General features: G+C 42.2%; 1 protein-coding gene, 1 long non-coding RNA gene and 1 pseudogene across 2 annotated transcripts in view; 2 read left to right on the plus strand and 1 right to left on the minus strand.

Moving 5' to 3' along the window:
* The first annotated feature begins 715 nt into the window (after positions 1 to 715).
* On the plus strand, positions 716 to 1,342 carry LOC122484309 (annotated as a pseudogene).
* A 2,313-nt stretch (positions 1,343 to 3,655) lies between these two features.
* LOC122483693 lies at positions 3,656 to 5,862 on the minus strand. The gene is made up of 2 exons (XR_006297446.1): positions 5,764 to 5,862; positions 3,656 to 3,766 (listed from the first exon to the last, which is right to left on the minus strand). It is a non-coding gene; the product is annotated as an uncharacterized LOC122483693 (long non-coding RNA).
* Positions 5,813 to 15,985, plus strand: part of CAT (catalase) — a 36,433-nt gene continuing 26,260 nt past the window's right edge. Inside the window, exon 1 of the mRNA XM_043580918.1 lies at positions 5,813 to 5,922. Coding sequence (XP_043436853.1) covers positions 5,857 to 5,922 — 66 coding nt within the window. The 5' untranslated portion in view covers positions 5,813 to 5,856. The remainder of the gene's footprint in view (positions 5,923 to 15,985) is intronic.

A 15,985-nucleotide genomic window follows, 5' to 3' on the forward strand; every position in this document is an offset into this window, starting at 1 on the left:
GCCTATCCCCATCTCTTCACTACTATGTTCCCAAAGTCAAGCACACAGAGTGCATAGGACATTGTAGCCACTCACCAGATGGAATGAATCTCATGGGGTAGGTGGAAATGGCTGAATATAATGCGAGAGGTGTTGTCCTTTCTGAACAATCTAATAAAATATGCAATGTATAGGTACCTAGAATCTAACAACTTATCCATCTTTAAAATTTTATTTCCAGTCCTTACGCTCAGTGCTGGTGAATGTCAACTATTTCAAGTTTTGCAGAAAAAACTGACAGTATGTCACAAGGGACTTCAAATATGCATATGATTTGAACCAAAAATTACTTCTAGAAGTAGGTCCTAAGGAAGTAAGTACAAATACAAATAGAGGAAGGATGTTCACTATACTGTTATTTATAGTAGGAAAAAATTAAATGTTTCCAGTAAGGGAATGTGTAAATAAGGGATCGGTCCTTTGATTGCACATTGTGCAGGCATGAGGGAAAAAAAAAAAAACACACTTTGGAAGAATATTTAAAGACTCAGGAACAATTTCATTCCATAATATTAAGTAAAAGAAGCAGGACTTTGGACATGGTTGATGTGCCACGGTGCCAGAGAGGTGGCAACAAGGTGGTGGACAGGGAGTTTGGGGATGTGTGGCAAAAGAGTTTTCCATCAGGAATAAGAAATTTAAACAAAGGATGTGGTGACCTAACCATCTGCTTTCTTTTGCAGGGAGCATTCCTGATGGACAGGCTTTGCATTTCAAGAAAACTGGAGATTCCGCAAAATTACAAGAAAGTGCTACGGTAGGAAAAGAAGGTTCAAACCTCATAGGAATCCCAATTCACAGATGGATGCCTTGATAATCTGAAACATCTCTAGTGAGATGAAGAGGAAAAGCTCAGGAAGCAATTTAGAAAAGCTAATCAGCTTTTGTCAGAAGAGCAAGTTGATCAGCCATTGCCAGAACTATCTAGCACTGACCAGGCTGTGTCTGAAGAACATTGCAGAGGTGACCAGCTCAGCCAGAACAGCATAGCAAAAGAGTAAACCTCATTACTATTCTAAAAAAAAAAAAAAAAAAAAAAGAAAGCATCAAATGGAAAAGCAGAAGAAAAACATGAATGAGTACAAGCTAAGTGTGCTGCTAAGAAACAAGAATTTGAGAGTAGAAAACGAGAGAGACAAAGTTCAAAGGCTCTACAAAATGAAAAAAAATGGAAGCGTTCAAAATGTTGAGCAAAAAGATTAAAAAGGGCCAACCAAACTTGAATTTACAAATGTAGTATCTTTAAAAAAAAAAATACAAGAAAAGAAACCTGTCAGATATTTTGTCCTTAATCAAGAGTTAACCTATCTGCTGTCTATTGAGTTCTTCTGCATATGTCATGTACCTCCAAACAATTAACTGAAGTTATCACCATAAACTGGAATGCGAAGCTACACTAAATATAACATGTCTAAATATTTTTGTTCTTGTAAAGGAAAATTTTCTATATACGATCTACAGAATATACTTTGTTTCTTATTTATTTGCCTGTGAGGAAAGTTGGCCTGAAGAATGGAAAGAGCCTTCTATCTGGGTGACAGGTTTAAGCATGTAATGCTTTTGTATCACATGAAATTTGGGCCAAATCAAATGTTTTGAAAGTTAAAAAAAAAAAATAAGCTTGTGGGCAAAGGCAGCACTACTTTTGTGGTCCTGCAAATTTCCACTGTGGTCTGTTGGGTGGGTAGGATGTCCCGACTCTGGTCCTTCCCCATCAGCCTCTTCACCCCCTTCCCGAACAACTTCACTTCCTGTGTCCAGGCCAGTGAGGAGAGGGCAGGGAGGGCAGGGAGACCCTCCCCCAGTATTAGCGGACCACGTAAGGAGAAGTCCTTCGTGTCATGGTCTTTTGGGGGCAGGGGGTGGCAGTAATCCTTCAGCTTTCATCTCCCTCAGGGGCAAGGTGGTGGAAAAGCACCCAGGCTCTTCTCTGGGCGTGGGGGAAGGGCTCCAGAGTGCCTGCAGTGCCTCCCCGTCTCTGATGGTGTGTCCAGCGCTCAGACTGTTGTCAACTGTTGTTGTTTGTATGAGCAAAATTATCTTTACTAAACAGATTTAATAGTTGGGAAAAAAAGCAGCACACAACAAATTACACGTTCTGTATGATCCGTTATTAATCTCTCTCTCTCTCACACACACAAACATGCACACACACACATTGCATACACAAGAGAACATATTGGTGGGAAAGATATCTATTTATTACTACCTGTGGATAATTGTTTATTTTATATACTATTTTGTATTTCCAAGCCCTCGTTAGGAGGCATACATTACTTTTAAAATCAGAAAAAAAAAGTTAGGGTAATAACAAAATCCAAATTCTTATTTCTGTTTCCTTTTTTCAAACACCCAGATAAATAACATGGAACATGTAGCCTGGAAGAGAAAAAGCACATGGCTTTTTTCTCTCAGGATGTTCCAACTATGGCCATTAACAGACCTCAAAGGAGGTCTGGGCTACTTCCTCTTAAGTAATTGTTTTATTTATTTATTTATTTATTTATTTATTTAAATGTTTATTTTTGAGAGAGAGAGACAGAGTGTGAGCAGGGGAGGGACAGAGAGAGAGAGAGAGAGAGAGAGAGAGAGAGAGAGAGAGAATCTGAAGCAGGCTCCAGGCTCTGAGCTGTCAGCACAGAGCCTGATGTGGGGCTCAAACGCATGAACTGTGAGATCATGACCTGAGCTGAAGTTGGACACTTAACCGACTGAGCCACCCAGGGGCCCCAAATAATTGTTCTTATCAGAGCAGAAGTAATGCATGGAAAAGCAAGCCTGTTTTACACATATAAACCCATATAGAACCATTGTCACTTTCTGCAAATTGGCTTTCCCTCTCCTGTCTGCTCAGGACTAGTCCACAGTGGGTTGAAAACATACACATACCATTCTGTGGCAGTGTTCACTGTCCTTCCCTCACAGGGCGTTCTGGGTTGTGACACATCTCTTCTCTTTTACACTCTTCCTTTTTTCTACCCCTCTCTCTATCCCCAGGTTACTCCACAAGGCTATTGCGAAAAGAATGAAATCAAAATATGTGGAACATTCTCAGTCCCTCAGAGGGTGGGTGGAATTAGAATAGAAATAATTATCTCGGTTTCCATTACTTTTCATGCTGCGCTATATTACATACCGTCATCCAACAAGACACAGTTCCTCCTCTATTTCAAATACCGATGAAAGAAAATTTGTCAATAAAGGTTCCTAGTTGAGTGCCCAGACTTTTGTCTTCAACATTTACTGTATGGCCTACTTTGTAAGTTTGGTTTTAGATTTGGTGATATCAGGAACAATAACATTATGTTTTGTGCCAGTATATTTTATTTCACTGGGTTCTGAATAATCAGAGAACAGTATTTTCTAAATAACAATTGTATTCAATACCAATGAAAATATTCACGTGTTTGTATTAATAAAATATAAAAATCTGGGGCCAAATTTGTTTACTGAACCAATCATTTGGGATTACCTAGGAGTCAGATAGATTCAGTTTAATGTATTTTTAAACTAGGGCTGTTTTTTAGGAGTGTTTTCACTTAAACTATAATTAGGTTATAGTTGTAAAGCCAATGAATGTAATGCTACCAGTGTAGCTAATATAAATTCATGGCCATTACTTGTAAGCACATACCTTATTTTCATGTACAAGATTTGACATGATCTGAAAGTGTCTTGTCTCTCCATTTCTCGTTCACTGGAAATTCGTTAGGAATCCAAACCAACACTAAACGAAACACAGAGAAAAAAAATAAACAGGACAATGTTCATGTAGAGATCAAGGGTTAACACATGACTCCAGGCCTCTTTTCATTTACTTGGTTGAAATTTATCTCAGTCAACACAGACAATGATTCGTTTGATCTTTTCAACATTTATTTATTCAACAAGCCATGAGCCCAGGAGATGAACGGGGCTAGAATCCTGGCTCTATCCTTTAATAGTTGTGTAATCTTGGACAAGTTACTTCTTTAACCTCTCCATGCCTCAGTCTCCTAAACTGTAAAATGAGGATAATATTAGCACCTAACTCATAGGGTTGTTGGGAGGGTGAAGTAAGCAGGTGCACACAAAAATCTTAGAAGACTCCTTGGCATGGAGTAAGCACTCAATAAATTCTAGGTGTGCAGAATACAACACGGAGCAAGATGTGGCCCCTGCCCTCATGGAGTTTATACTCTGGTGGCAGTAGGGATGAAGTGGGTAGCAAAAGACACCACACAAATCACACAGCCAATAGCATCTTTGCAGTTGTGTTAGGTGTAATGAAGGAAAAATAACAGGGCACTGAAGATCAGTTTTGGGAGCTGCTCTCTCAATGAACTGCAAAAGTTAAACTTGTAGGACTGAGATTCTTGATATCACACTTTTGTAAAATCAAGAACACCTGCAAGTTCCACTATCCTATATCTACCCATTATATGTAGCTTTATTGGAAAATATCAAATGTAAAAGTTGAGCACCCTGAATTTGAAGATCGTATGCATCAAGGTAATATTTAAAGAGAAATCGTAGCACCTTTAGGGGGAAAACCATTCAATCCATTTGATAACAATGACAAATTAGTCAATAACTCAAGATTTAATTTTCCAATATGGCTCTTTAAAGACATAGAATTCTAAAATTCTTAGAGTTTTTCAAAATTCTTTTTTTTTTTTTAATTTTTTTTCAACGTTTATTTATTTTTGGGACAGAGAGAGACAGAGCATGAACGGGGGAGGGGCAGAGAGAGAGAGGGAGACACAGAATCGGAAACAGGCTCCAGGCTCCGAGCCATCAGCCCAGAGCCTGACGCAGGGCTCGAACTCACAGACCGCGAGATCATGACCTGGTTGAAGTCGGACGCTTAACCGACTGCGCCACCCAGGCGCCCCGAAAATTCTTATTCTTAGAAAGGCAGGATAGCATAGTGGTTCAGGACCCAGGCCCCCAAGGATCTAGGTTCTGACATTTTGCTGGCTTTTAAGCTCCATTAGGTAAGTTCCTCCACCTCTCTTAAGCCTCAGATTCGTCATATTTCAAGCGGGGGATAATAAAACTTTCATCACGAGATTGAAAAATTAAACGATATAGTCTGGCAAACATCTAGCAGCATCTGGCACACAGCAGATAGTCCAAAACCGGGAACTTCTAAGCCGAAAGGGAACCTAAAAGTCTGAACTTCCTTCCTAAGGATTTTAGACCATGAAGACCCTTAAGAACTTGCCAATGTTTCATTTTTTCCGTGGAAATAGTCTGTGATCCAGGAAAACTAACGTGACATTTGAGAAGATTACTGGAATTCATCCCAGGATTTCTGACTTATTAAAATGAGCTGAGATCGTGTTTACGCCTCAAAGCCCCACCCCGCAGCGCCTAAGCGTTTCCTCAGCAAAACAGGCAGGCCACCAACCGTCGCTTCGCGTGGCAGACTGAAGGATGCTGATAACAGGGGGGGCAAGATTGAGGGCCCCCTAAACGGGACCCAGCCCCGGGTTCACAAATCCCGCCGTTTGGGGGGCGGAAGGGCGGGGCTCCCCCGCTTTTCACACACCTCTCGGGCCTTTCCCAGCCCCCGGGTTGCGTCTCCCTCCCGGAGGCCCAGCGCCTGGCCCCTCTTCTCCCGCCCATATTTGGCTTCCAATCCCATCCTGCCTGGCGCTCGAGCGGCCAATCAGGAGGCGGCCCTCCCTCGGGGGACGGGGCGAGGGGCGGAGCTGAGTGGCGGAGCCTGCGGTCGCCTACTTCAGTCGCGCGGCGGTAGACCGGTTCTCCAGCGGAGGGTGGAGACGCGTCGCCGAGGCTGCCAGCAACGTTCTGCGAAGCCAATCGGACACCATGGCGGACAGCCGGGATCCAGCCAGCGACCAGATGAAGCTCTGGAAGGAGCAGCGGGCCTCGCAGGTATACCCTGCGTCCCTCTAGCCGGCTTGAAGGTTTGCGCAGAGAGCTGGGCGTGGGCAAGTAACGGCCCGGCTTCTCCTGCGCTGCGGTGTGGAGAGGGGCAGTACCACTGATCACGGGCCGGGGTGGGCGCTGCTTGGGCGCTGCTTTCCTGTTTCGAAGGACTGTTCCATTCGTGGGGAGAAGGGGAGAGGTTTCTGGGGCTCGGGAAACGCCTGCAGGATTTGTCGTCGGCCGCAGGGCGTGAGTGATTGGCTCCGATTTTTGCAATTCTGCCAGCTGGGACAGAGGTCGCAGCTTGAGGGAGGAATGAAGGCTCGTGGGGAAAGAGGCAGAGAGCCGCAGCAAGAAAAGAAGTGGGGGCGGGGGGGGGAGTGGGAACGGGGCTCCAGCCTTGACCTTGATCTGGCAATAACTACAAGCTTCCATATTTGACGTGGGGGCAGGGATCGTGTTTTATCATCTCGATGTCCCCAACACTGCTCACGATACCAGATACTCGGTACGCACTGCATTGAAGGACTAAACACTCCTAACATCCATTATTCCATTTGCATTTAAAAAACACCATGCCTAACTTTGAGCTAGAAGCGACAGTAGCGATTAATGGCGTTTATTCAGACGTATTCTTTAAGAGCCTGCGTAATCACTGAGCCGAGACAAGGTGTACAAATGCCAGTGAGGCAAGAACTGTAGCATGGAGAAGCTCAAAGTCTAGTCAGGGAGACAACACAGATAAACGAATGATTAACATACAGGGGGCTCTAATGTAGGTTATCTGTAAAGTGTAAAGGGAATGACCGACTTGGCTGGAAAATTTCCCAAAGCACGTGACATCTGAACGAGCGCTGTAACGATGAGAAGGCTTTCAGCTCAGTGGTGGTGGGTGAGGCATTCCTGGCCAGTATCCACAGGTGCAGTCTTAAAGAGCATCTTTGAGCAGGTTGGATCAGTTGAGAGTGCATCTGATCCGAGTCTTGTCATATTGGCCCACAGAGTCTGAGGGACTTGCCTAGTTCGCATGGCAGTTGGTTAATGGCAGAGGACGAGAGCCATGCTTTTTTCTCATCTTAATGCTCTTTCTCAAAAATAGGTTAGTATTCATGAACTGGGGTATTAATGCTAAATGTCCATGGGTTGCTTTATTGTTCCCTGCTCTTGAGAAGGCTGTCTGTCATTCTCCTCTAAGGGCCTGGAACATCTCTCTTCTCATTTTGTCCTTTATTATATGCCAGGAGGGTAGTTCAGTTTTTTATGAGCTCCTAAAGTGAACCAGAGCGACTTAGAGTCTAATTAAGGACAGGCAGCTAGTGGCAGAGTCAAGATTAGAACGTAGCTGGTGGGGCCAGGATTCTCTCCATATCCAGTGGTCACTAAATCCTGGTTCACGCTGAAGTTTTCATGATACTCTGTGAATTGAGAAAAATATGGACTATATAGTGAGTTTTTCATAAGGCACAATTTATTCATTTTTAAAGGACCCCCCCCCCACCCCCCCTTTGTTCTGAGACTAGCTTACCTCTTCATTTGGAGAATCAGTAACTGTTAAGTCATTAAGACCCTACTGGTGATTTTCTCTACATGGTTGCCTATGTGTGAAACATCTGGCTCACAAAAGCACATCTATGATCGGGGGACTCATAGTCGAAATAGTGCTGTCTCCTCTGCCTGTGGTATGTCCATGCGCTGTGTAGGTGGTCCTGATTGGCAGTCACTTCGATGTCTTGTTGCCCTTCACTCTTAGCTGCTCTGAGTGAAAACTACGTATTTCTTTGAGGTGATCCCCTCTCCTGATCCTCCAAAAGGAATTTTGCATAGGGAGCGTTTACAATTTTCCAGTGCTTTTTGTGGAAAATTTCAAACAGAGCAGTTGAAAGAATTGTGCAGTGTATACTTACGTATTCACCACATTTTGCTACATATCTTTTATTGTGTTATTCTATCTGTCCATCTCTTTGTTCATCCATTAACCTTCCCCTTTTTGGGGATACATTTCAGATTAGATTTTAGACATCAGTAGACTTTACCCCTAAACACAAAGCCTGCAAATGAACAGAGTTCTGTGTTTGATTGTGTGTTTAAGGTAATACCTATAGTGAAGTGTACAAATATTAAGTGTACCATTCCAATGTATTTCGATAAACATACACCTGTGAATCCTTTTCCCTCATCAAGACATATAGAAGGTTATTGTCACCCTGGAAAGTTCCTTCATGCTGCTTCCTAGTGATTTATTGCATCCCCTGCAATCTTGCCCCACGCAACCACTGTTTTGACTTTTTTCTTTTTAACCATTGGCTTATGTACTTTTTTGTGTTAACACTTCTTTCGTACAGCAAAAATGTTTTAAGATTTAAAAAAAGAAAAAAAAATGTTTTAAGAGTCATTCATGTTGTTGCATGTATCAGTAGTTTGCTGTTTTTATTACTGAGTAGTATTCCACTAGATGAATACACATCACCATTTGTTTATCCTGTTGCTGGACATGTGAGCTATTTCCAGTGTTGGGGTGTTATAAGTAAAGCTACCTTGAGAAGTCTCATACAAGTATTTTTGTGCACATATGCTTTCATTTCTCTTAGGAAATACCTCGCAGTAGAACTGCTGGGTGATGGGGTAAGTGAATAGCTTATGAGAAACTGCTAAGCCTTTTTTTCCGAAGTGTTTGTACCATTTTACACTTCCGTCAGCAGTGTGTGAGAGTTCCAGTTGCTCTACATCCTGCCAACATCGGCGTTACCAGCTTTTTAATTTCAGCCATTGTTGGGGGGTAGGAAATGATGTCTCTGTGGTGGTAATTTGCATTGTTCTGATGACGAAAGATAGCTGTCTTTTCATGTGCTTAGTGACCATTGGTATGTGTTCTTTTGACATACCTGTTCAAATCTTTTGTCCTTTAAAAATTAGTTTGTTTGTTTTTTTTTTATTTTTTTTTTCAACGTTTTTTAATTTATTTTGGGGACAGAGAGAGACAGAGCATGAACGGGGGAGGGGCAGAGAGAGAGGGAGACACAGAATCGGAAACAGGCTCCAGGCTCCGAGCCATCAGCCCAGAGCCTGACGCGGGGCTCGAACTGACGGACCGCGAGATCGTGACCTGGCTGAAGTCGGAGGCTTAACTGACTGCGCCACCCAGGCGCCCCTAAAAATTAGTTTTTAATTGTTGATTCATAGCTCATATTTTAAATCATACGCAAGCTAAGTACTGCAATAATCTCCAAATCTCTAATGGTATAAACACATTAGAGATTTCTTTCTCTCTTACCTGATGAGCTAAAGTGGTTTGAGGTTGAAGAGATGGGGTGAGTACTCTACTGCCACAGTTATTGAATGTTCCAGGCAGAAGGAGTCTTCCCCTTTGACAATACTTGGCTTTAAAGGTTGCCCTGGGCATCACAGTCCAACCATGGAAGGTTAAGGACACGGAAGAGGGTATGTGGCAAGTTTAGGGACCAGGCTGGAAGTGGTGTAGGTCACTTCTACTCACATTCCATTGGCTGTGGTGCCATACCTGTTACATGACCACAGCTAACAGTGAGGGCACCTGGGAAATGCAGTCTACTTCTGTCCGGGTAGCCAACACTACTATTTTTCTGAACCATACATTCCATGTGAAAATCTGGCCATTTCTTAATGATGGGGTGATGGGCAAGCAGATATAATCTTTTTTTAGAGATTATGTCATTTTTACCTTCTGGCATTAAAATATTCTTTCTGTTAGAAAATTATGATAGTAATGGATAGTGTGTGTGTGTGTGTGTGTGTGTGTGTGTGTGTGTATTTTTTTCTCTCTCCGTACTTGGCAAATGCCTCTCTTTAAGTGGGCAGCTCTGTATCAACATCCTCCATTCTGTTCCTTGTTTTTTTAGTTTTTTACTAGACTGTGAGAACTTGAAGTTTTGGAACTACTATAGGAAGGCACCCTGTTATCTCCTCCCTCAAGAACCAGTTGCAGAATGCCAAGCTGGGCGTATCCTCCTTTGGAACCAAAGTGTCAACCAATGTGAAAACAGTTTATTGGGAATCTCTCCTTGTAGTCAGATTTTGTTGCTAAAAAGTGAATTAGAAGCTTTGTAAACCTTAATAAGTGATCACTGAATCAAATGTTATAGGTATGACTTGGATTTTCTTAAAAAATCTTTATTTCAGGGCGCCTGGGTGGCTCAGTTGGTTAAGCGTCCGACTTCGGCTCAGGTCATGGTCTTGCAGTTCGTGGGTTCGAACCTGTGTCAGGCTCTGTGCTGGAGCCTACTCTTGTGTCTTCCTCTCCTTCTGCCCCTCCCCCACTCATATTTTCTCTCTCTCTCTCTCTCTCTCAGAAATAAACATTAAAAAAATCTTTATTTCTCCTTCTCTCAAAATTCATTGAAGGGAAGGAATTGGTTTTCCAGGTATTCCCAGTCACGTTGGATGAGCTTAAATAGGAACATTCTTGCTCATCAATTAGAGTATTCTTCCTTTTGGATACTTAGGCTTAATTAGTAGCTTCTGATCCCTTTAAAATTGGAGAATTTGAACAGTTCAAGCTTTACCTTAAAAAAAAAATTTTTTTTTTAATGTTTATTTATTTTTGACAGAGAGAGAGAGACAGAGCATGAGCAGGGGAGGGGCAGAAAGAGAGGGAGACACAGAATCCGAAGCAGGCTCCAGGCTCTGAGCCGTCAGCACAGAGCCTGACGCAGGTCTTGAACTCACAGACTGCGAGATCATGACCTGGGTCGAAGTCAGATGCTCAACCTACTGAGCCACCCAGGCGCCCCCAAGCTTCATGTTTTTTAAATAGTTCGTTTATTACCTGGGAGAGAGATTGGGTCTTAGTCCATCCATTCCTATCACTGAGTCGTAAGACAGAGCCCATGAGGATTTATGTATCTTTCAGGGTAATTTGATAATACCTACATCGGTATTACACTGCCAGCATTTGGGATGGAGAAGGGGTGATTTACAACTCCTTGTGCACTTGTGCTTTTTTTTTCTTTTGGGAATTACATAGGAGTGAGATGGCGGGGTCATTGTGTGGCAGTGAAAGAGACATGAGAAGTGGAATCAAAATTTCTAAGCTTTCATTTGTTCAGCCAGCATGTAGACCACTCTATATTTTTCTCCAGGTAAGAAAAGAGTGGCTGATGGCAAAAAGTAAAACAAGCAGATCTTTAGTTTTGTTTATTTTATTCTTGGTTTTGTTCTTTATTTTCCTCCCGAGTATTGTGACTGCTATGGTTTCTAATAAAAAGAGTCAAGGAATCATTTACATTTGTGGATCAATTATCCTTCATTTTTTGAGCCTTTTGTTACCATTTCCTCTTATTCCCTACTGTTTTGAAAGATTAAAGGACTGGGCCACTTCTTAGTGCTCCCGTACTTATTTTAGACAGTTACCGAGGCAGAGAAAAACCTTTTGCAATAGCTATTATTTTGTGTATTTTAAAGGTTTTATTATCGATAGGATTATTCTAAATGTTTGCTAATGATTGAAAATCAATAGCAATATTTTGACCATTTCTTAGTGGAGACGTTAACAACTCACCAAGAAGAGAAAAAAACCATTAGCAACTATCATGACCCTTTTGCTATTACACATACTAATATGAAACAGCAAACAGCCTTGCTTGGAAAACAGACATGTCTCGTTGGGGCGGAGGAGGAGGTGTGTTCAGTGTGTGTGCAAGCAGAGATCCAGCCATGTGACCTTTAAGTTTGACATTTATCTCCCTTGTAAAAGGCAACTTTGTTTCATTTCTTCTTGAATTAAAACTACCCACTAGTTCTCTTTCCTGGGATCCTTGGAATCACTTTTTATTTTCTTTTGTCGTTTGCTCCTCCTCCCTTCCCCCATTCAGTTCAACTCGTGGACAGGCAATTCTTGTTGTGCCTGATAGATCTTACTGTTCCTTGCTCAGGGCATTGTTAGTCTGAGGCCATAAAGGTTGCAGATGTGGTAGCAACGCACTGCTGAAATGGCCTGTTCAGAAGCTTTCAGATACTTTGTTTAGTACCAACAGGATCCCTTTGTGTTCTTTGTTAAGAACACAGTTGGGATATTGTAATAACATTGTAGGGTGACAGAGCCACACTTACCAAGGTGAGCATTGAGTAATGTATAGAATTATGGAATCAATATGTTGTAGATGTATGTTAATTATACTTAAAAAAAACAGCTTGATTTTTTTTCTTACCCTTTTTGGATTTCGCTTTTTCCATGATACGTTATTTAAATTTTTTTTTGAGTGGCAACAGCCTAGGTGGAGGATATAGGATAACTTAGACAATAGTAAAATAAAATGAAAATCGGTCTTGCTTCTTGAACTCAGAATGACCAACTGGCATTGACTTTATACCATGGTGGCTTGACCGTGATGAAGTCAGCTTGCAAAACAAAGTGTATCCCAGTGATGAAGTCCCCACGCCTAGCCCAGAAAGCATAGCTTTCAGTCATGAAGGCTATCAGAAACATTTCCTAGTGCTATCAATTCACGTATTTTATGCTTGTGAATCACCCTGGTGTGATGTGGCATTAAGGGGGGACCTTCTGATGTTTGGAATGTTTTAAGGTTAATAAAAAAAAAAAAGCCTATCAGGCTGAGTCAGAAATTTAGGATTAAATAGCCTACATGGTAGTTAGGGTTTTCCACATTTTCTGGTGACGATAAGCCCTCTCTGGGCAGGAGCCAGCATTAACCATCTGGCTGGTTGCCTCGTGTGTGTTTTGTGTACAGGGCTGAGCTCTGCTCTTTGTCTTGACCAAACGGTTTAGGGTGGCAGACGGATTCAATCCGGAGTGTGGTCAGAATGAGCACCCATGTGTTAGGGTGACTGATGCAGCCCTCCCTTTCTCTTCCTTCAACTTCTTCCTTATTTCTTTTATCAGACACTTCTCTTTGATTCTTGATTTAAGAAAACTCTGAAACTTTATATTGCGGAAGATTTCAAACCAGACTGAAGTAGAGAGGATTGTGTAATGAGTCTCCCAAGTGCCTGTGTCTCCAAAAGATAAGGACTCTTTAAGAATACCATTGTCACATCTAGAAAAGTGAGTAGTAATCGCTTACTGTCCTCAGCCAGTCAGTGTGTTCACTTACCTTGATTGTGCAGAAGAGAGTTTACCTATATACCAGAGAAGACGGTCTCTAGAAAGGCCTACCTGCAAGGGTGGCCCTGGGCTGCAGTCTGGAAGTTGGATTTCAGAACGGCTCCCCCCACCTGAACTGATAAGAGTGGCTGACCATGCCAAAGGGTGCAAACAATGTGGTTTATGTACCGAACACCTGCTTTCCTTCTGGGAGCCAGGGGGCACCTCCACGATCAGCTCCTTATGTAAATCCCTGGGCACTGAGTCTCTCATGAGCTTTCCCACTAGACAGCATTTCACATGTGTTGCTACAACTCGCTGGGGGATTAAGCGTGTCCCATGTGACTCCCCTGGGAGAGGACTCTGGAAGCTTGCGCTAGTTTCCTCCGGACTTCACTCCATTGTGCCTTTTCTCCTTGCTAGGGTTTTGCTTTGTATTAAAATGCTATAAAAATTATAGCCCGAGTATGACTAGCTGCGACCCCTCCTAGGGAGTCACCTAGAGGTGGGTGGTCTTTGGGGACCCTTGACATGTCTGTCTGTCTCTTTTAGAATGCTTTGTTCAGAATAAGGTTAACACGTTGCATTAATTGGTATGTCTTTTAAGCTCCTCTTTATCTTCTGGTGGTTGTAAACACAGTTTATGGTGGTTTAATGAAGCAGTGAAGGGTCAGGCTTTACAGTCAGATAGGAGTCAGATTATGGTCTGACTGCTTGTGGGCAGGTTACTTCACCTCCCTCCCCCATGGTTTCCCCATTTTAAAAATGGGATAATAATTCTCCCCACCTTGAAGGCTTGTTGAGGATTCATTTATGTAATATATATGTGTAAATTAATGTATGTTGATTACCCAGCACATAGAATGTCTACAGGACATGTGAGCTGTGTTGTTTAAAGAAATGTTATAGTGGTATGGTTAAAAGTTTGGGTTCTTGAGCCAGTTTGCTTGGGTTTAAATTCTGATTCTGACCTTTTCTAGGTGGGTGACTTGGAGGGAGTTGCATAACTTCTCTGTGCCTCAGTTTCCTTTATTGTATGATGGGAATTGTAATAGTCCTTAATTAAGAGAGCTTGTGATAACCCAGGTCGAGTTTAGAACAATGCCTGCTTAGTAAGCTGTTATTACTGTTGTTCTGCGGTTTGAGAATGTCTAATGAGAATGTCTAATGAGAATGAGAATGTCTAATGTCACATGTACATTCCATACCCAAGCCAAAACAAGGAGTCAGTGGGATGAGTAAGTTCCAAGTGTGAATTGGAGATTGTGGCTTGGGAATTTTGGCCAAGAGAGCTTGCTGAGATTTTAACCCCTGTGTTGAATTTACTCCTTGCATGTAGGCAATGAAGATTACCAGGCCTCCCCCTGGGAGAGCAGGATGTGTGCTGAAGGATGTGTGCTGCCTGTGGCCATTGGTTTCTAAAGGGGAAAGGAGTGGGGTCCCTGTGCAGGCCTGGATTCTTTTCCCAAACTGCCCACTCAGGGAAGTCTCTCCCCTTCCATGGAATGGACCAGGAGGCTTGGAGCACTCTGCAATCTCTCCCACTTCCCCAGAGAAATTTGAGGGCCAAGACAGTCTTCGGTCTTCTGCACATGGGTCTGCACATTGTAGGTACTTGATGAACCTTTGTTGAATAAATGTAGTGTTTTAAGCAATAATTTTCTAGAAAATATCAGGCATATTCTGTGTTGGACTCTGAGAATGAGAAGCTGTGTCATTATGACTCCTTTGGGGCTGAAAGTTAGGGAGTGACTGTATTACCAGTCTTTATCTATTAAAAAACAGGAGAATGATATTTAGTGAGTTCTTGGGCCTTCTGTGAGCCGAGGGCACTAATAAGCGGAAACTACATCAATAAAATATTTTATCAGAGCAAGCCAACCTTACTCCTCCCAGGAAAATTTCTTCATTCATAGCTTAACTGCAGCCAAAAGATACAAAGAGCAAAGCCAAAATGGAATTTTACTTTGAGTCCCTACTTTTAATCATGGTGTCAGTTTTTAGCCAAGCCAAAGTACTTCTTTACCAGTTTCTGCAGCAGTTTTCATAACATTTGTCTGAAGGTGTTTGATCACAATTTGAAGTTATGAATTCAAATATTTCTTGTTTATTTCAGGGAGGGGAGACGCAGGGAGAGAGGTAAACTATTGTTGCTTCCTCCTCCTACTTAGGGATAATCTTTCTTGGCCATTTTGGATTGGCCCATAGTTTAATTTAGTCACACGTTGAATCCACAAGCATTTTTTTGTGTACTTGTTGATAACAGCATCGTGTCGGGTATCAAGGATATAGATGTAAAACAAGTATACTCTCTAGAGAGGAAAAACAGTGAAGCAGACCGGCAGTTATAAGGATTTTGTTCAGCGGGGTACAAGAAGATGCCCTTGGCCCAGCTCAAGGGATGGTGTAAGGGTGAGAGCAGGAAGAGTGGTTCAGGAGAAGCGTGTATGAATATCAGGAATAATCGGCAGCCAGAAGGATGTAAACACCTGAACAGGTACAAAAGCTGCTTTTCCTGAGAGAGAGAGAGCTCTTAGAATTATCCAGCAATTAAAAGCTTTTCTGTCATTAAAATTTCTAGTTCTAAAGTGATCTGAGTTTAAAAACAACAACAACAACAACAACAACAACAACAACATGATAATAATAATCAGCAAGTTGGAAGAAATCTCTTTGCCCATCCTGTTTCTTATATGTAACAAGTAAACCTGGGCTCCAACATTGAAATCTGTGTAAAATCAGTCAAAGTCTCTGATCATACATACAGCATCACTCATTACATGGGAATAATAACATGTCTCTCACTGGATTATTGGAGGCTTAAGTGAGGTGACTTATGCAAAGGTAGCTGGGATAAAGCCTTGCATATGGCAGGTGCTCCAGAAATGGTGGTTATAAAGGGAAATTAGGAGTTCTGTACAGTTCTGTCAACTGCATTGATTCTCTGCCTTTCTTGATTAACTTTGGACTGGAAATGGCCACCCTTCATCCCAT

This window comes from Prionailurus bengalensis, chromosome D1 (assembly GCF_016509475.1).
Source record: "Prionailurus bengalensis isolate Pbe53 chromosome D1, Fcat_Pben_1.1_paternal_pri, whole genome shotgun sequence".
Taxonomy (NCBI): domain Eukaryota; kingdom Metazoa; phylum Chordata; class Mammalia; order Carnivora; family Felidae; genus Prionailurus; species Prionailurus bengalensis.